General features: G+C 44.1%; 1 protein-coding gene across 1 annotated transcript in view; it reads left to right on the top strand.

The window, feature by feature from the left end:
* The window catches only part of LOC115411946 (titin-like), a 130,674-nt gene that overhangs the window by 65,477 nt on the left and 45,598 nt on the right, over positions 1 to 19,599 (top strand). Inside the window, 45 exon segments of the mRNA XM_030124250.1 lie at positions 218 to 526; positions 889 to 1,170; positions 1,282 to 1,581; positions 1,736 to 2,029; positions 2,279 to 2,368; positions 2,371 to 3,405; positions 3,408 to 5,243; positions 5,395 to 5,715; positions 5,830 to 5,981; positions 5,983 to 6,115; positions 6,593 to 6,898; positions 7,000 to 7,043; positions 7,045 to 7,083; positions 7,085 to 7,165; positions 7,640 to 7,669; positions 7,672 to 7,684; positions 7,687 to 7,770; positions 7,773 to 7,874; positions 8,794 to 8,837; positions 8,839 to 8,907; positions 8,910 to 9,011; positions 9,013 to 9,073; positions 9,390 to 9,647; positions 9,650 to 9,688; positions 10,430 to 10,735; positions 10,817 to 11,092; positions 11,314 to 11,436; positions 11,439 to 11,633; positions 11,828 to 12,130; positions 12,428 to 12,730; positions 12,931 to 13,236; positions 13,458 to 13,745; positions 14,101 to 14,148; positions 14,151 to 14,390; positions 14,480 to 14,767; positions 14,900 to 15,182; positions 15,608 to 15,919; positions 15,999 to 16,024; positions 16,027 to 16,101; positions 16,417 to 16,614; positions 16,698 to 16,994; positions 17,285 to 17,872; positions 18,096 to 18,398; positions 18,627 to 19,571; positions 19,574 to 19,597. Of these exon segments, the coding sequence (XP_029980110.1) occupies positions 218 to 526; positions 889 to 1,170; positions 1,282 to 1,581; positions 1,736 to 2,029; positions 2,279 to 2,368; positions 2,371 to 3,405; positions 3,408 to 5,243; positions 5,395 to 5,715; positions 5,830 to 5,981; positions 5,983 to 6,115; positions 6,593 to 6,898; positions 7,000 to 7,043; positions 7,045 to 7,083; positions 7,085 to 7,165; positions 7,640 to 7,669; positions 7,672 to 7,684; positions 7,687 to 7,770; positions 7,773 to 7,874; positions 8,794 to 8,837; positions 8,839 to 8,907; positions 8,910 to 9,011; positions 9,013 to 9,073; positions 9,390 to 9,647; positions 9,650 to 9,688; positions 10,430 to 10,735; positions 10,817 to 11,092; positions 11,314 to 11,436; positions 11,439 to 11,633; positions 11,828 to 12,130; positions 12,428 to 12,730; positions 12,931 to 13,236; positions 13,458 to 13,745; positions 14,101 to 14,148; positions 14,151 to 14,390; positions 14,480 to 14,767; positions 14,900 to 15,182; positions 15,608 to 15,919; positions 15,999 to 16,024; positions 16,027 to 16,101; positions 16,417 to 16,614; positions 16,698 to 16,994; positions 17,285 to 17,872; positions 18,096 to 18,398; positions 18,627 to 19,571; positions 19,574 to 19,597 (11,751 nt within the window).

Below are 19,599 nucleotides of genomic sequence, written 5' to 3'. Positions count from 1 at the left end.
ACAGTAGACCTGCATATATTACTCATGTTTAACATACTCTTAACATTTTTACACTTGACTTTTAAGGCATAATATTAATTTAATTACACTAAAAATCAAGTCAAATAATATTAAATAGAACCAAATTCTCTGTCATATTTATCAAAACTACAAGTATAGACGTTGAAAAATTCAACTTTAAGAACATTTTTCTTCCTGTATTGTTTTGTTGAACCAGTTTGTCCCAGTCCTCCTGTGACGCCCGAGGCCTATGACAAAACTAAAGACTCAGTCAGTCTCAAGTGGCAGATGCCTCGTCACGATGGAAAGGGCCGGATCTTTGGGTACCTGGTCGAGTACCAGAAGCCCGGCGCCGTGGAGTGGATTCAGGCCAATGCAACTCCAGAGGAGTGTCCAGACTTGCACTATGTGGTGACAGGATTGGCTGATGGACAGGAGTACGCCTTCAGGATCTTCACTGTGAATGCCGCTGGCAAATCTGACCCAGCCTATGTTAAAGAGAACATCAAAGTCCACGACAGACTGGGTAAAGGCTTCATTTAGAACTAAATGGAAAAGATTAACTAATGTTTGTCACAGTTTCAAAGAAGTTGAGGAAAACGTCCAAAACAAAGTTTAACTAGTGTGGAAGATGAATTCCACTACTGTGATGAAGATCTAATTTAAAATAACCACTTGGTATTTAAACATGCATGTATGTCATATGTTTACCAGGTGCTTTATTAAATTTCTTTTATGGTTAAAATAAATAACAATATCATTTTATGGTGTAATTGAACACATATTGTAACAGATTTTTGTCATATTTTCAGATGTTTCAAGTGTTTATTTCACTGTATTCCCCAGATCAGTAATATTTATTCCATGTGTTTGTGTTTATGTCCACAGAGGCTCCAGAGCTGCTGCTGGATGCTAACATGGCCCGTGATCACCTAGCCATGCTGGGCACCGACATCACCCTGAGCGCCACCATCAAGGGTGTCCCCACACCAACCGTTAGCTGGAAGAAGGATGATGGAGACATGCCGGCCCACGTTGCCGTGGCTGTCACTGCCTCCGGAAGCAAAGCGTTCATCCCCAAATCTGTCCGAGCTGACTCTGGAAACTACACCATCACTGTAGAAAATGCAGCTGGGAAGAAGTCTGCCACTGTGGCAGTACTGGTACTAAGTGAGTATATCTAAGAATGAAAAAAAAAAAAAAGAATAGAATAGGGGACAACTAAAGAACTCCCAGCAGGAAGAAACCGACCTAACCCGAACCCCTCATTTTTTTCCTCAGATAAACCTTCTCCTCCCAGAGACCTGGTGATCTCAGAGGTGACCAGCGAGTCAGCCTACCTGACCTGGAAGGCTCCAGAGGACAACGGGGGTGCAGTCATCTCCCACTATGTGGTGCATAAGAAGGATGTGGCTGCAGATCAGTGGGTACCTGTGGCTGCAGCCAATAAGAAGCTGAGTCTGATGGCCATGTACCTGATGGAAGGAATCCAGTACCTGTTCAGGGTCGCCGCTGAAAACCAATTTGGCAGGAGCGACTTCATTGTGACCAAGACGCCCATCAAGGCCCTTGATCCACTTTGTTAGTAAAAGTCTTAACTGTGTATACTTACAACACTGATGATTTAATTACCCCGTAACTCTAGCACTGTCAATTATTTTTCACTAACTAAAGTTTTATTGCAGCTATGCATGGATTTAGAATCTAAATCTGTTCTTGCATGAACCACTTTCAGATCCACCTGGTCCACCCAAGAACCTTCACCACACTGATGCAGAAAAGACAGAGGTTTGGTTGGCATGGGAGTGGCCTGAACGCACCGGTGGAAGTGAAATCACTGGGTTCATTGTTGAACACCAGGAGGAGGGCCAGACTGACTGGGTCACATTCAAGACCGTTAGCAATGACCACACTCATGTTACTGGTTTGGAGGAAGGGAAGACATATCGCTTCAGGGTCAAAGCTCAGAATGCGATTGGAGTGAGTCGTCCGGACACCAGTGTCCCCGTCACCTGCCAGGAGAAGACATGTAAGACCACAGTTTTATAAGTCCTTCCCTCACTGCTGGAATCTTCCTTGGGAATTAGGGAGCCTTCTGAGGGTTGGTTCAAGGGATAAAGGTTTTGATTCACTTAAGGGGTATGTATTTTGCTTGGGGTTAGGCTTTTCTGAGAGTCAAGGGACTTTGGGATAGAAAAGGTGCTTTAAGATATTTTCTTATGACAGTACTTTTCCTGTCTTGTTAATGTACATAAAACACTGTTTATTCTCTCTCTAGTGGCACCAACAATTGAAGTTGATGTGAAGCTTATTGAGGGCCTTGTTGTAAAGGCTGGAAGCTCTATTGTCCTTCCTGCCAAGATGACCGGTATCCCATTCCTACTGCCAAATGGATGACAGATGGCCAAGAGATTGCATCTGAGGGCCGCTTCAAGATCGAGACTGCTGGTTCCTCCACCATCCTTAGCATCCCTGAATGCCAGAGAGGAGACACTGGAGAATATGTCCTTAGTGTTTCCAACCCTGCAGGAAGTAAGACAGTCGCCCTGCACGTCACTGTGCTTGATCTTCCAGGTCCACCCATTGGACCCATCAACATCCTGGAGGTAACACCTGATCACATGATGATTCAGTGGAGGCCACCAAAGGATGATGGTGGAACGCCTGTCACTAACTATGTGGTGGAAAAGAAGGATGTGAAGAAGCCATGGGAGCCCTGGTCTGTTGTCAGCTCCGGTGGCACCAGTACCAAAGCTAAGGTGTCCAGGCTGGAGAAGGGCCGTGAGTATATTGTACGTGTCCGGGCTGAAAACAAGATTGGCATTGGGGCAGGACTGGAGAGTCCACCTACTATTGCCAAGCACATGTTCAACCCTCCTGGTTCACCAGGCCTACCAGAGTGTTCTGATATCACAGAAAATGCTGTCACCGTGTCATGGCCTCTGCCAGACTACGATGGCGGCAGCCCCATCAGCGGCTACGTGATTGAGCGTAGAGAGATGACCGGAAAGTGGATCCGTGTCAACAAAACTCCTGTTCTGGACCTCAGATACAGAGTCTCTGGCCTGTTTGAGGGCAACACTTATGAGTTCAGAGTGTTTGCTGAAAACGTTGCTGGCATCAGTGAACCCTCACCCACCTCTGACCCAATCAAAGCCACTCGCGCCATCACCAAACCAGGACCTCCTGGTAATCTTAAACTGAAGGACTGGAGCAAGTCTTATGCTGACATTTGCTGGACGAAGCCCACAAGAGATGGAGGCAGTCCAATCCTGGGCTACGTCATTGAAGCTCAGAAGTCAGGAACTGCTCAGTGGGACAGAATTAACAAGGACCTCATCAAGATGTGTGCTTATAGAGTCCCAGGCCTAATTGAAGGACTAGAGTACAGAATCCGTGTCAGAGCCACAACAAAGTTGGTGACAGTGAACCCAGGGAGCTTCCTGAAACCATCTTGGCAAAGGATATCTTGGTTCCACCTGAGGTTGTGGTTGATGTGTCATGCCGTGATTCTCTGACAGTCAGAGCTGGTCAGATTATCAGTCTGATCACCAGAGTGAAGGGAAGACCAGATCCTGAGATCACATGGACAAAGGATGCCAGAGCTTTGGGTCGTGACAAGAGAACAGAAATGAACAATAACTACCCTCTGTGTGAGCTGGTCATTAATGATGCTGTCAGGTCTGACTACGGCAAATATGCTATTGTTGCCAAGAACAGCAGTGGACAGGCTCAGGCCACCATCATTGTCAATGTCTTGGACACACCAGGACCTTGCCAGAATGTGAAGGTGGCCTATGTGACCAAGAACTCCTGCATGGTGTCCTGGGAGAACCCTGAAGACAATGGAGGAAGCGAAATCACACAGTACATCATTGAGTGCCGTCAGCCAAGCCAGAGAGGATGGACTGTGGTCTCCAATGACTGTACTAAGCGGCTGATGAAGGCTCCTCTGACCGAAGGCTGCGAGTATTTCTTCCGTGTGAGTGCAGAGAACAAGGTTGGTGCTGGTCCACCCACTGAGACCAAGACCCCTGTATTGGCAGTTGATCCTGTTGAGAAGCCAGGAGAACCAGTTGACTTCCAGATTGGTGAGATTGGCAAGACCTTCTGCTTCCTGAAGTGGAAGAAGCCAGACTATGATGGCGGCAGCCGCAACCTGGGTTATCATGTTGAGAAGAAGCCAAAGGAAGCTGAAGAGTGGGAGAGGCTTCACAAGGGAGCCATCAAAGAAACATACTTCATGGCAGACAGGTGCATCGAAAACCAAATCTATCAGTTCAGAGTTCAGACTAAGAATGAAGGCGGCGAGAGCAACTGGGTGACCACAGCTGAAGTCTTGGTGAAAGAACAGTTAGTGGAGCCTGAGATCAAGATGAAACTGGATGGAATCCTTGTGGTCAAAGCTGGAGACTCTGTACCGATTGAGGCAACTGTGAAGGGCAAACCCCAGCCTGATGTGAAATGGACTAAAGATGACAGCACAGATGAGATCAGGAGGGGCCCTAGGCTTCAGATTGAAAGCGGTACTGACTTCTCCAAACTACTGGTCACTGGTGCTAGGCGCTCCGACAGTGGTAAATACGTCATTACTGCCTCAAACAGCGCTGGAACCTGCACTGCTCATGCCTCAGTCAATGTGCTAGACAGACCAGGTCCCATCAGAGATCTTAAGGTGTCTGGAGTCACCATTGACAGGTGCCAACTCACCTGGGAAGTTCCAGAGGATGACGGCGGTTGTGACATTTATAACTACATTATTGAGAAGTGTGAGACCAAGAGAGGAGTCTGGTCAGTCCATTCCAATGCCATCATCACCAACAAAGCTAATGTCACCCGTCTGATTGAGGGCAATGAGTACATCTTCAGAGTCCGTGCTGAAAATAAGATGGGTCCTGGTCCTGCAGTGGAGAGTGAAGCCATTGTTGCTGGAACCCAGTTCACCGTACCAGATGCTCCTGAAGCACCAGAAGTTACTAAGATTTCAAAAGAAGAAATGACAGTGGAGTGGTGTGAGCCTGACAAAGATGGTGGAAAGCCAATCACAGGTTATCTGTTGGAGAAGAGAGAGGAGCATGCTGTAGATGGTCTCTGTCAACAAGGATCCAAGCCCAGAACTCGTTTCACTGTAACTGGACTTCTGCCGCTCCATGACTACCAGTACAGAGTCAAGGCCGTCAATGAGATTGGCATTGGCAACCCAAGCAAGGCTTCACGTGCCATTACAGCGAAGGATGCTGTTGGTAAGTCAACTTTAAAATCTTTACATATGTTCAGTATTTATTGATGCTGTTGATTCATCCTGTGCAAACAACAGATTTATTTTAATTTCTTTCATACATTCAAAATCAAAATCCAAAGTTATCTCTCAACACACCACTGTTTCTTCTACAGAACCTCCTGCTCCTCCAACGAACTTGAAGGTTCTGGACAGTACCAAATCCACAGTGACCTTGGGCTGGACCAAGCCTGTGTCTGACGGTGGAGCTCCCCTCATCGGCTACGTGGTGGAGATGAGGCTTCAGGGATCTGCCAAGAAGGGAGATGATGGCTGGAAGAGGTGTAATGTCGCTGCTCAGCTGGTTGTGTGCGAGTTCACAGTAACGAGTCTGGATGAGAAGCTTCTGTATGAATTTAGAGTGTCAGCTCAGAACCAGGTGGGCATGAGTCTGCCCTGTGACCTCGGTGAACCTGTGATTCCAAGAGAGATTCTGGGTGAGCATTTCAGAGGCTTATATTTTACTATATGACCTGGTGGGAACTAGGAAGTGATATATAATCTGCATTTATGATGTTCAGCTGACACCTGATATGCTTTTCCTTCTACAGAGGCTCCAGAGATCGACCTGGATGCCAACCTGAAGCAGGGCCTGACGGTGAGAGCCGGCTGTCCCATCAGGCTTTGTGCTACCATCAGAGGCAGACCACCTCCAAAAGTCACCTGGAGAAGGATGGGCATTGACAACGTGGTGCGGAAAGGAAAAAGTGGACCTGATTGACACCATGACCTTCCTGGTGATCCCTGATAGCACTCGCGGACGACTCGGAAAATACTGTCTGACTTTGCAGAGTCCGGCTGGAGAGAAGGCCGTGTTTGTCAACGTTAAGGTTCTGGGTAAGTCCGCATTTACACCTTTAACTTAAAGCTTTTCACACCTGAACATCTGAACCAAGTCTTATTTTATATGTTTTTCTCCATCTTCAGCTTGGTTTATAACTCTGACCACATGTGACTTTCAACATATATTCTTTATTTTAACCTTATGCATTAGTTTGTAGTGATGAAATATGGTTTTTTACAGATTTTTGCCTCCCATTTACATACAAGAAAACCCAGTGTTTTTATTAGTCACATTTATAACAAGGGTTGACTTAAAACTACTTTGTCAAAACAAAACAATATTTTTTTTCCAAGGCTGCATCCAGCTGTAACTGTTCTGAATCCAAACTGTTCTGAAACTTTCAAACTGAAGAGTCTGGACCTTTTGAGTTTGGTGTGAAAGTGACCTCAACTATTGTAACAGAGTTTATTCCTACCATTGAAAACTTGTGTCTAAATCTGAATCCCACACCTGAATGTGTTTCCTTCCAGACACTCCTGGACCAGTGATAAACCTGGAAGCTACTGACATCAAGCAGACGTCAGCCATGTTGTCCTGGAGTCCCCCAGACAACGATGGTGGCAGCGAAGTCACACATTATATCGTAGAGAAGCGTGAGATCGACCGCAAGACATGGGCAACAGTTAAAGCTGAAGTGGAGAAGGATAAGGTTCCCTTCAAAGTGGGTGGTCTGATCCCAGGTACCGAGTATTACTTCAGAGTCACAGCTGTGAACGAGTACGGCCCTGGAGTTCACAGAGTCAGTGCCACATCCTACCTGGCGTCTGATCCTGTCAGTGAGTATCATGGACACCGCCACCAAGACAAAGGATGTTTTAAACCCTTTGATTCCCTTTCATTTATTAACACACTGACATCCGTTCAATGTCACTGTCAGGTAAACCCGATCCCTGTCAGAAGATTGAGGTGTTGGAGATCACATAAGAACAGTGCCATGGTGGGCTGGGTGAAGCCTATGAGGAGATGGAGGTGCTAAGATTGATGGTTATGTGATTGAGTACATTGAGGTCAAACCTCCTCCTGAACCTCCAGCACCTGCAGAGGTTTGTCACTTATAACATTTGAACCACATTAAATTTGAACAGTTTACTTCCAATGACGATATGGGAAGTGAGAAATTATGTGAAGGGGAATGGAAGAAGCAATTGTTATTTATGTATTTATTTACTTTCATTTAGACAGATAACTCAGTAGATAACCATTTCTCATCTACAATCATACCTGGCAATGGTAATAACAAAAGAAAGTATTTTTTTCATGGTTGAATCACAGCTTAATTGAATTCAGCAAATGAGATCTTTGTGAAACTTGAAAAAAATGTGTACTTGTGCTGCTCGACTTTGTTGCTCTAAAGAATATTGTTACCTGGGCATCTCTGCTGTTCTTCCATGTTACAAATTTCCTACACACAAAAAAATTAAATAACTTTACTTTACAGTGTTCACCACCATTTTAAGCAATGATCATCTACATGAAATATATACGTATAATTAATGTGTCCCCAAATGGTCCCATAGGTTCCAGAAGGAGAGGAAGCTCCTCCTCCTCACCACCTCCTCCAGAGTAGAAGAAGAAGAGGTGGAACCTGAGAAGGAGGTTTGGAATGCCTACACTACAGTTAAAGGTCTGAGCATCAGTGTCAGCGGCCTGAGGAAGGAAAGAGGTACAGGTTCAGAGTTGCTGCCAAGAACATGATGGGCCTGAGTCTGTTCACTGAAACCAGAGATGCCGTGGAAATCAAGGAGCAGATGAGTGAGTGTTTATTATTACTGATATACACTGAACCTGGGAAACATTTACTAAGTAATGAAGGAACTGGTAGAAAAAGTCCTTGTACACACATCCCAGTAGAAGGCTTTCAACAAACTGCATCTATGAAGACTGTGACGGCTGCATCTAGAGTCCGAACCACACCTTCAATAGTCTGATGGTTTTACAAATGGAAAAGACAAAAAAATTCATGATTTCAAGTGAAATTGAACATCCAAACCACTAAACAGGGCTGCCAAACTCATTTTAGTTCAGGGCCACATTCAGGGGTTGTGGACCAGTAAAATAATAGCAATGAAAAAGTTAAATTACATAATGAAAATGTTTACATCTATGAAGTAACCTTAAAAATCTGAATACCATGAATAACCTGAAAGTAAAATAACACAGTCACCTATAAATAATGACAATTCCAAAATTTTCTCTTTGTTCTAGTCCAGAAAAAAAGTAAAATTACATAAAAGTGTTTACACTTACAACTATCCTTTCACAAAAAATGTGAATAAGCCCAAAAATCCATGAACAATATGAAAAATATGTGCAATTTTAACAATGTTTTGCCTCAGTTTATCATTCCACATGTACATTATAACTTATATATCACAGTGAATCTACAAACACATCAAACATTTGATAATAGACAAAATATTGGTACAATTTCACTGATTTATTTAAGACATTTCAGGTTGTTCATATTTGTATAACCCTCTGGTGGGCCAGTTTGGGCCCGAGCTGTATGTTTGACACCTGTGTACTAGAAGATAAAGCTTCAAAAGGAGTTTGTTCATTCATCAAAAGGACATTAAAGACAATGCGTAGAGAAATCACAGAAAAATGTAATTTCCCGACATACAGTAGATTCAGTATGAAAGTTGTTAATTTCATTTATCTTTACTCACAGTGGAACCAAAGATCGTCATGCCTGAGACCGTTAGCGACAGGGCCGGGAGCCAAACTCCGCGTGGAGGCAGTGGTGTCAGGTAAACCTTCTCCGACCTGTAAGTGGATGCGTGCGTGAAGGTGGCAGTGGTGCCCTCCAGCCGTCTGGCCGTCCATCAGTCCGGAAACCTGTGTGTCCTGATCATCAAAGACGTGTCGAGGCACGACAGTGGAGAGTACAGGCCTGGTGGCTGAAAACAGCTCTGCCAAGGTCACCCAGGCCCTGAAGATCATCATCAGAGGTCAGTGGTACCGTCAGTCCTGTTACATTAGTCCTGTTACTGATAAAATGTCTTATGTTTGTAGTTTGGTTTTGACACTGGATAAGCCTCTGTCATGATGAACAATAGAGTTTATTATAAGGTATGATCAGCATTGAGTGATAACAAGGAAGGAAACTGCAGTAAATAAGTCTGAGATATCTATCTATCTATCTATCTATTAAATTTATTGTTTCAGTTTCAAGTCTTAGTAAATTCAATACAATAACCACAATGTAAACCGCAATATGATTTGAAAAAGAAGTCAAAGCTTCATCAGGTGTTTTTGTGTGTCCAGACATCCCTGGTCCTCCTGAAGGTCCCGTGGAAATCAGTGACATTGATTCCGACGCCTGCTCTCTGTCCTGGAACAAACCTCTGGAGGACGGAGGCAGCAACATCACCAACTACGTAGTGGAGAAATGCGATATAAGTCGAGGAGACTGGGTGACCGCTGTGTCTTCCTGCCCCAAGACTACCACCAGACTTGGAAAACTCATCCCTGGAAAGGAATATGTATTCCGTATCAGAGCAGAGAACAGATATGGTGTATCTGACCCATCCAGACTGACAGGATGGTCGCCAAGTTCCCCTTCGGTGAGTCCAATCCATAATTATGAGTACAGTCTCACAATTATGAGTACCTTCCTCTTAACTTTCAAGAATTATGAGTTTTTTGTTATTACTATAAAATTAGAACCTTATCTCAGATCCCTGCACATTTAACATTATATATCTCTAATAGTTTGCACATTTATGTAAATATATATTTTCTCTTAGTATAGTAGTATATATTTTTTTATATTTTTATGCTCATTCTCTTTTCCATGCATTCTTAATGCAACTCTGTTTGTTTGTCTTTAGTTTCCTAGTTAAATTATTCTATTTCTATTTTTATACATTTTAAATTCTCTTGGCATTCAGTGTGGATGGAAAAGTCAAATTTTCATTGTACAGGGAAACCTGTTTCTACACACATGACAATAAAACACTTTGAATCTTTGAATGTATTGGAGATAAGGCATCTCACTGAACAGATCTCATGGTTTGTTCTTAAAAGCTTATTACCAGGGCACAAAACTTCAAATATACCCAAAACACCTAAATATTATGTTTCACACTCGGTTGGACCATGTTGTTCCTCAAAACACAAGTTTCATTAACTTTTTTTTTTTTTATGTCAAATATGGGGACTTTACGCAACAGAAGAAGGTTCCCCTAAACCATTTGATTTACCACATTTGATCCTACCTTTTAGGAAAAATATAAAACTGTATCTGGGCCTTTCTTTGTCTATGTAGGCTTAACTGTGTTTGATTTTTTTTTTTTTTTTATCAGATGTTCCCAGCGAGCCGCTCAATTGTCGCATCAACAAGACCAACAAGGACTGTATGTTCGTGGCCTGGGACAAACCAGAGAGCGATGGCGGCAGCCCCATCACCGGATACTACATCGAGCGTAAAGAGAGAAACAGCCTGCTGTGGGTGAAGGCCAATGACACCGTGGTCCGGACCACCGAGTACCCCTGTGCCGGCCTCATTGAGGGCCTGGAGTACACCTTCAGAGTGTCTGCCATCAACCGGGCTGGTCAAGGCAAACCCAGCAAGAAGACAGACTTTGTCACTGCTAGAACACCTGTGGTACGTTCAGACTAAAGTCAAAACAAAAAGCCTCGTCTTCATCATTCTATCTGGGTTTTACTTACTGTGCTGGTTTCTGTCTTAGACACCCCAGGCAAACCTGAAATCTTGGATGTGACCAAGAACTCCGTCACCCTAGTCTGGACTCGTCCTAAGAATGATGGTGGCAGTAAGATCATCGGTTACTACGTGGAGGCCATGCGTGTTCCAGGAGACACGTGGGTCAGATGCAACACCAGCAGCCAGAATGTTCCAAGAGAAGAATACACAGTGACTGGCCTGGAGAGAGACCTGCAGTACCAGTTCAGAGTCATCGCCAAGACGGCCGTCAACATGAGCAAACCATCTGAGCCCACAGACCAGTCCTGGTCTGTGCGAGAATGGTGAGACCAGTTCATAGTTTTAGTCTTAGTCTTACTTTTTAAAGGGTTGGATTCACACTTTTTACTCAAACCCTTTTAACGACCCCATTAATCAAAATAAAGTGTTTACATAATTTCTTTTGGCTGTTTGTGTGATGAAAAAACAAAACACTGAATTGATATGAAAATGTTCTCCTTTAGCTTATGTATGATTTACAAACTTGTCTTACCTGTCAATCTGTCCTCCTTTCAGTTCCTCCAAGAGTGGAACTCAATGCTCGCATGCAGAAGGGCTTCAAAGTGAAGGCTGGGTCTACAGTCCTGCTGGAGGCTGAGGTGTTTGGAAGCCCATGCCCAAAGTGACGTGGAAGAGAGGCGATGACAGCCTGAAGTCTGCCGAAGGCCAGGTCATAACACACTCCAGAAACCATTTCCAGCTGGAGATGACCGATGTGACCAAAGAACACACTGGAACGTACACCATCACAGCAGAGAATGCCAGTGGATCCAAGACCGCCGAGGTCCAGGTTCAGGTCCTCGGTCAGTAATCACATCTGTTCTTGCATTGACTAGTTTTGGCTGAGTTTTAGCATGAGCGAGATACTATGACACTTTTGACCTTTTATCAATAAGTTACAACCTCTGTGTTTTGGTTCCACTTTTTGTGATTTCAATGAAATTTCTATAAATTTTTTGTCTTTAATGATCCGATGTCTTGCTTCATTTCTCCTCAGATGTTCCTGGTCCTCCTGCAAATGCCAAATATCTGGAGGTATTTGCCACCGGTCTGAAACTGTCTTGGGAGCCTCCACTGAAGGACGGTGGAGCCCCCATTAAGAACTTTGTTGTGGACAAACGCGAGACCAGCCGAGCCAACTGGGCCCAAGTCTCTGCCAAGATCAAGGGTGATGTCCTGGAGTTGAACGTGGAGAAGCTTATTGAGGGCCGGGAGTACCAGTTCAGAATTCGGGCTGAGAACACATGGGGAGTCGGTGATGCCCTTGTGACCAACCCTGTCATCGCTAAGAACCCCTTCAGTGAGTCCAAGAAAAACTTAACTAATCCATCTCCTATGAGATGATGTTTGTGTTCAGATTACATTAAATTGCCTTTAACAGGTGATTTCTCAATGCATTGTGGCACTCAAGGCTTTGTTTACTTTTCTGGCCTGTTAACCCACAAATACCACTCTTAATCAATGGTTGTGTCTTTCTTGACTTCTTATTTTTTCAACATTTTTATGGTGAATTTCTGACTACAGTTCTATATCCACTGAGCAGCAGCTTCATTAAATTCTTAACAGTGTTTCACTCAACCTTCCCTCTCTTTTGTAGCTGTTCCTGGACCATGTGAGGCTCCAGTCATCACCAACGTGACCAAAGATCACATGACTGTGAGCTGGAAAGAACCAGCTGATGATGGAAAGTCCCCCATCCTGGGCTACATGTTGGAAAGGAAAGAGACTAAAGACATGAACTGGACCAAACTGAACCGAAAGCCGATGACAGAGCGGACTCTGGACGTCACCGGACTTACTGAGGGAACTGAGTACGAGTTCAGGGTTATTGCCGTCAATGTGGCTGGACTGGGTAAACCCAGCGAGCCATCTGAGGGAGCCACTGCACAAAACCCCATCAGTGAGTCCGCTTTCACTCGCATAAATTTAACATTTTTTCACTTTTGACTTCCAGGTATTTTTTTCTCATAAATGTGTGTTTTATGGCTGAGTAGTGAGCCGCTTGGAGCAGAGGTTCTGGGGTTTTGACTCATTTGTGAAATGATATGTAAGCAATTAAAGAGTGATTGTTTTGTAACTGCTTCTGGTGGTCTTCCTCAGCTCCTCCTGGTCCTGTTCAGAACCCCAGTGTGACTGACACCACCCATAGTACCATTAGCCTGACCTGGACAGCCCCTGCCAACACGGAGGAAAGTCCCATCATCGGATACTTAGTGGAATGCAAGAGGATCGGAACCAATGACTGGATCCGCTGCAATGTCCCCAGAAACCTGCAGGACACCAGCTACACCATCCAGAACCTGATCAACATGTCCGAGTACCAGTGTAGAGTCACTGCTGTCAACAAGGTTGGCTTCAGTGAACCAGCTGAAGTACCAGGAACACACGTCGCCAAGGACATCATTGGTAAGTTTACACTGCATTAAAAAAACATCAGTGTATCATAAATATACATACTTTAATTATATGTCTATTATGTCTATTTGTAAGTTGTTAAAACTGATTTACACTTCATTGTCCACTGATGTCAAAGCAACAAACTCTCAAATAGAGATTCTTTGGTCCTTAGACATTATAAACTTTACAGCAGATAAAATAATGAAGCCTTGTGTGTTCCATGGTAACAGTGCCTCCAGAGGCTGAACTGGATGCTGAGCTCAAGGATGGTCTAGAACTCCGGGCTGGAGCCACCATGAGGCTTCACGCCACCTATAAGGGTCGACCCACTCCAAAGATCACCTGGGCCAAGATGAGTAGCAACATCAAGGACAGGCAGGGCATTGTCATCAAGACCTCCAATGTGGACACCATGGTGGTGGTGGAGCACGTCAACAGATATGATGCTGGCAAGTACATCCTCAACCTGGAGAGTTCAGCAGGAATGAAGATGTACAACATCGTGGTCAAGGTCCTTGGTGAGTGATTAATATTATTTATGATCTGAAGAGCCATCTAGATCTAGCCATCTCTATTTCTATAAAACTTAAACACCAGATTTTCTGCATGTACAGTTTATTTTAATCTTTCATTGGTAACTAGTGTACAAACTGTAATATGGTCAAGTCTTGCTTTTCTGCAATTTTATTAAAACCATACATCTATTTAAATGATTTTTCAATGTAAACATTAACATGCATGTGTAGTTTCTACATATACCGTTACAGATTTTTACCACACTTGGTTTTACATGCATTTTAAAATGGTGAAGCTGGTTCTGTTGGTGTGTCTTATGAAACCCTCTTCTAAACCACTGTGGTTTGTGCTACACAGACACTCCTGGACCTCCACAGAACTTGGTGGTGAAGGAGACTACCAAGGACAAGCCTCCATCTATTGGGATGCTCCTCTGATTGATGGTGGATCTGAAATCACGCACTACATTGTGGAGAAGCGTGACACTGAGAGGAAAGCCTGGTCCATTGTTTCCAACAGCTGCAACAAGACAGCGTTCGACATCACAGATCTGGAAGCTGGACGCTCCTACTGCTTCAGAGTGTCCGCAGTGAACCAGTTTGGTGCTGGAGAGACATGCGAGACGGCCGACTCAGTTAGAGCATCAGGTGGGTTTCACTAAAGCGTGTGATGCTTACATTTTTTGAGTCCTCACTTTCTGTGTTGTAAATGTGTTTTTCTGTTTCTATTTTTCCAGAGGAGCCTGGGCCCGTCATGGACTTTAAGACTCTGCTGGTCACCAAAGACTCATGCACTCTGAGCTGGAAAAAGCCTCTGACTGATGGCGGCAGCCGCATCATCTGCTATGTCTTGCAGGTTTTGAATGGAGAAGACAAGTACAAAGAGCTGATGAGATCCAAAAACATGCAGTACAGCGCCAAAGACCTGGTGGAGGGCCGTGAGTACAACTACCGTGTGATGGCCGTCAACGACTCTGGAGAGAGCTCCCCTAAAGAGCTGACGGTGGTTGCCAAGGACCAGATCAGTAAGAGCCTATTTGAGTTTCATTAGATCAAAGAAGGTTCTTAGTAAACATCTCAGCATTGCAAACACTTGTATTTTGGGTTTAATACAGGATGAGTTATGTGCAGAATTTAATTATTTCTTGCTTCTCCAGTTCATCCAAGCTGTGACCTCAGAGAACTGCCCAACATGTGCTACATTGCCAAAGAAGGCAGCACTGTCCGCCTGAAGATCCCCATCATTGGAAAACCCACGCCAAAGGTCACCTGGAAGAAGGGGGATGACGAAGACTTGACCGACACTGGCCGAGTGTGTGCTGAATCATCTGCAGTCAACACAACTCTCCTGATCCGGGACTGCCAGAGAAGCGACGCCTCCAAGTACATCATCACACTGAGGAACAGCGCTGGCACCAAGGAATTCTACCATATCATCAGGTGAGCAACAAACCAAACCAAAGAATCCACCATCTGCATCAAGTCTTCACAGACTATTAAGCAGTAAATTCTCAGTAAATATAATATAATGTGAAGGATTTTTTCCCCAAATGGATCTCCAGTCTGTGATTTTCAGTCATATCATTTCCTGGTTAATGCTGTCATCTCTTTAAAAAACCCTTCCCCTAATATATGAAAACCTACTATAAAATGCTACACCTTTTTAGCCAAGATGAGACCTGATCATAAATAGTAATTATTATCTGTCCCTGTACAAACACTGTATGAATATTTAACACTAAGAACATTAAAAATTCTTCAAATGAGATAACTCTTAAGCATACCATAAACACTATGTAAACACCTCATAAAAATTATTTAATGAAGCATTGAATGTGTTTTAAAATATCTGTGTCTGGTTCCAGGGTTGTGGGTAAACCCAGTATCCCTGTCGGTCCTGTGAAGTTCAAAGATGTCGCCGCTGATGGCGTCACTTTGAAGTGGGGTGCTCCTAAAGATGACGGCGGCTCTGAGATCACCAACTACATCCTGGAGAAGAGAGACTCAATCACCAACATGTGGGTGACAGTGTCATCCTCTGTGGACACCAACAGCATGAGGGTGACTGGACTGCATGAAGGCACCGAGTACATCTTCAGGGTCTGCGCTGAGACAAGTATGTGCGTTGGAGAGGGACTCAAGTCTGAACCCATTGTGGCCAAACATCCCTTCAGTAAGTCACAGTGAAATATTTTACACTTGGAACATTAGAAACGGAGCTCGTTTTGATAGTAAATCATCCTGTTTTTTCCATAGATGTCCTGATGCTCCTGCACCACCTGAGACGTTAGTATGCGTCATGACTCCGCCTATCTGGCCTGGAATGATCCCAGAAAGACTGGAGGATCGCCGATTACAGGTACAGTACCAAACAAATATTTACTTGGCTTTAGTGTTCATTTTATCAGGCAAGACATTGACAACAGTTTCTTATTACAATCAGCCTGACAAGGTCACAATAACACAGGTAAAAAACACAGAAAGTTGAGTAATACATTTATGAACAGGCTCAAGTAAAATCAGTTTTTGATAATCTCATTTAGTGTTAGTGCTTTTGTAATAAATTCCGTATACATGCTTACACACGAATGTACAAATTACCTTATATTCACATGTTTTTAGTTGGTGCTCATAAAACTGAAGCTTGACATATGTCTCTATTCTGTCCACTCAGGATATCATGTTGAGTTTAAAGAGAGGAATAGTATGTTGTGGAAGAGGGCAAGTCCGGCAGCTCTGAGGATGAAGGAGCACAAAGTCACTGGGCTGACTGAAGGTCTGGAGTATGAGTTCAGAGTCATGGCCATCAACTGGCTGGTATTGGCAGACCAAGTGCACCCCACTGATCCACAGGTCGCCCTTGATCCAATTGGTTACGTGTAAAATTCCATGTTTCACTCTGCATGTTTTGCAAGCCATTTTGTAGTAATGTACTGATGTGTCCTGTGTCCTCAGATGCTCCCGGTAAACCTGATGTGATCAGCATTTCCAGGAGTACCGTGACCCTGCAGTGGACAGAGCCTACATTCGATGGTGGCCACAGACTGACTGGATACATTGTCGAGAGGCGTGACCTCCCCTCAAAGATCTGGGTGAAGGCCAACAATGTGAATGTTGTGGATCCAGCATTCACTGTCACTGACCTGCAGGAGGGTTGCAAATACGAGTTCAGAATAAGAGCCAAGAATGCAGCTGGGGCACTTAGTCCACCCTCTGATCAGACAGACACCATTATCTGCACTGATGAATATGGTGAGATATTAAACTCTGAAAATTCTCTCCAAGGGGATTTTCTCTTCAACACTTTGTTTTTGCCTTAAGCAGTTGACTTTGAGAATTTGGAGTATTTTCCTTGGGTTTCCTTTCACAGAACTTTTTCCACTTAACCAGCTCTAGCTGTTGGTCTGGTTCTTTTCAGTATTCTTAGAAGCTTAGCTGCTAGTGTGAGAACACAGCCAAAGTCAAACTAAAACCTGTCATTATGTTTCAGGATGCTTCCAGTGATTAATTCTTTTTGCTTTGTTTTTCTAATTTGTCTACAGCTGCACCGACCATTACTATTGATGCTCAGGTGATGGAGGGTTTGACTGTCCGAGCAGGTGACACAATCGTTATCACTGCCACCAGCATTTTGGGAAAACCAGCACCAACCTCCTGCTGGTCAAAGGGAGGAAAGTACTTCAAACCATCTGATATTGTTCACATTGAGACAACTGCCACCTCCTCCACTCTGTCCATCAAGTACGCCAGCAGGAAGGACTCTGGAGAGTACACCATCACTGCCAGCAACCCCTTCGGAGTCAAAGAGGAAACTGTCAAGGTGAAAGTCTTGGATGTTCCTGGAGCTCCCAGTCCCATTGAATGCAGTGGAGTCTCCTCTGAGAAGGTGACTCTGACCTGGACAGCTCCAGCTGAGGATGGTGGTTCTCCTATCAAGTACTACACCCTGGAGAAGAGGGAGACAAGCCGTCTGCTATGGACCATCCTGGAAGAGAAGGTCATTGACTGTCACTATGTGGCCAACAAGCTCATCCAGGGCAATGAGTACCTCTTCAGGGTCTCTGCTGTTAACCAGTATGGCTCCAGTGAGCCATCACATTCAGAGGCTGTCAAGATGGTTGATAGATTCGGTATGTACTGTTAGGTTTTTGTGCAGTACATTCATCCTAATAAGCTAAACCTCCTGGGTTCCATGTTTAAAATAAAAACATATAAAATGCACATTAGATACTGCAGTTCTCACTTGTTTTAATGGACTGCAGTGATGTGTACACATATGAATTCTTTAATGACCAAATATATATGAATGAAGTTCATTAATAAGTATATCTGTTGGTCATGTGCATCATGTAGGTCCTCCGGGTCCACCATCTAAACCAGAAGTTGAGAAGGTTGATGGAAATTCAGCCACTGTGACCTGGAGGAGACCAGCTGATGACGGAGGAAGTGATATCATTGGTTACTGTCTTGAGAAGAAGGAGAAGAAGGCGATGAGATGGATTCGGGCTTCCAAGAAATCCATTGCTGAGCTTACCTATGATGTGACTGGCCTCACTGAGGGTATTGAGTATGAGTTCAGGGTTCTGGCTGAGAACAAAGCTGGATATGGAGAACCAAGTGAACCATCGATGCCAGTTAGAACAATTGTTGCTGCCTGTGAGTAAAGTAAATAGTATCAAATAAACTGTGATAAACTGTCATATTTAAAAGGTTTTCAGGGCTCCTGTGGGCCAAATGATAATGTAGGAATTAGGTCTTACTTTTTTATATACATAATGGTCTTTAAAAGTCCTAGATCTAAATAGGTCAAATCTGCAGACACACTTCAAAAAAATTTTATGTCAATTTCTTTTTGAAATATGCCATTTCTTTTATGTCCTTCAGATGTTCCTGGACCTCCAGTCAATCCAAGAGTCACAGACACAACCAAAAGCACTGCCACTCTGAACTGGGGTAAACCTCTTGATAATGGTGGACTTGAAGTCACTGGATATGTGATTGAGCACAAGAAAGAAGGAACAGAAGAATGGGTTAAAGACACACCTTCATCTCCACTTAGGATCACAGAGTTTGTTGTTCCTGAGCTGGAAACTGGTGCAAAATACCACTTCAGAATTAGCGCTGTGAATGCAAAGGGAATGGGTGAGCCAGCTGAAACACAGGAGCTGGTTGAGATCGTGGAACGTGCAGCTGAACCTGAGTTTGAGCTGGATGTTGAACTGAGGAGGACTCTTGTTGTAAGAGCTGGCTGCTCCATTCGCCTCTTTGTCCCGATCAAGGGACGTCCTACTCCTACAGTCACCTGGACCAAGGAAGGCGGCGCCATCCCACGTGCAGTCATCGACAGCACTGAGTCGTTTACAATGCTGCTTATCCCTGAGAGTACAAGGATTGATGCTGGTAAATATGAACTTACCCTTGAAAATTCCTCTGGAAAGAAGACTGCTGATATTCATGTGAAAGTTTTGGATTCACCTGGACCTCCAATTAACCTTAAACCAGTCAAGATTGACAAGGAAAGCATCACTCTTCAATGGGAGCTGCCTCTTATTGATGGTGGAGCAAAGATCACAAATTACATCATTGAGAAGAGAGAATCAACACGCAAGGCTTTTGCTACTGTTGTAACAAAGTGCCCAACTACTTCATGCCGAATTGGTGATCTTGGAGAAGGCTGTGAATATTACTTCAGGGTGTCTGCTGAGAACGAGTATGGCATTGGTGAAGCTGTTGAAACTCCAGATCCAATCCGTGCATCCCAGGCACCTACTCCTCCAGAGAGCATTATTCCCACTGACATTACCAAGAACTCTGTGAGCCTGGCCTGGACCAACCCAAGCATGATGGTGGAAGCAGA

Source organism: Sphaeramia orbicularis, chromosome 21 (assembly GCF_902148855.1).
Source record: "Sphaeramia orbicularis chromosome 21, fSphaOr1.1, whole genome shotgun sequence".
In the NCBI taxonomy this organism is placed as follows: Eukaryota; Metazoa; Chordata; class Actinopteri; order Kurtiformes; family Apogonidae; genus Sphaeramia; species Sphaeramia orbicularis.
This window is presented reverse-complemented; position numbering and strand designations above follow the sequence as displayed.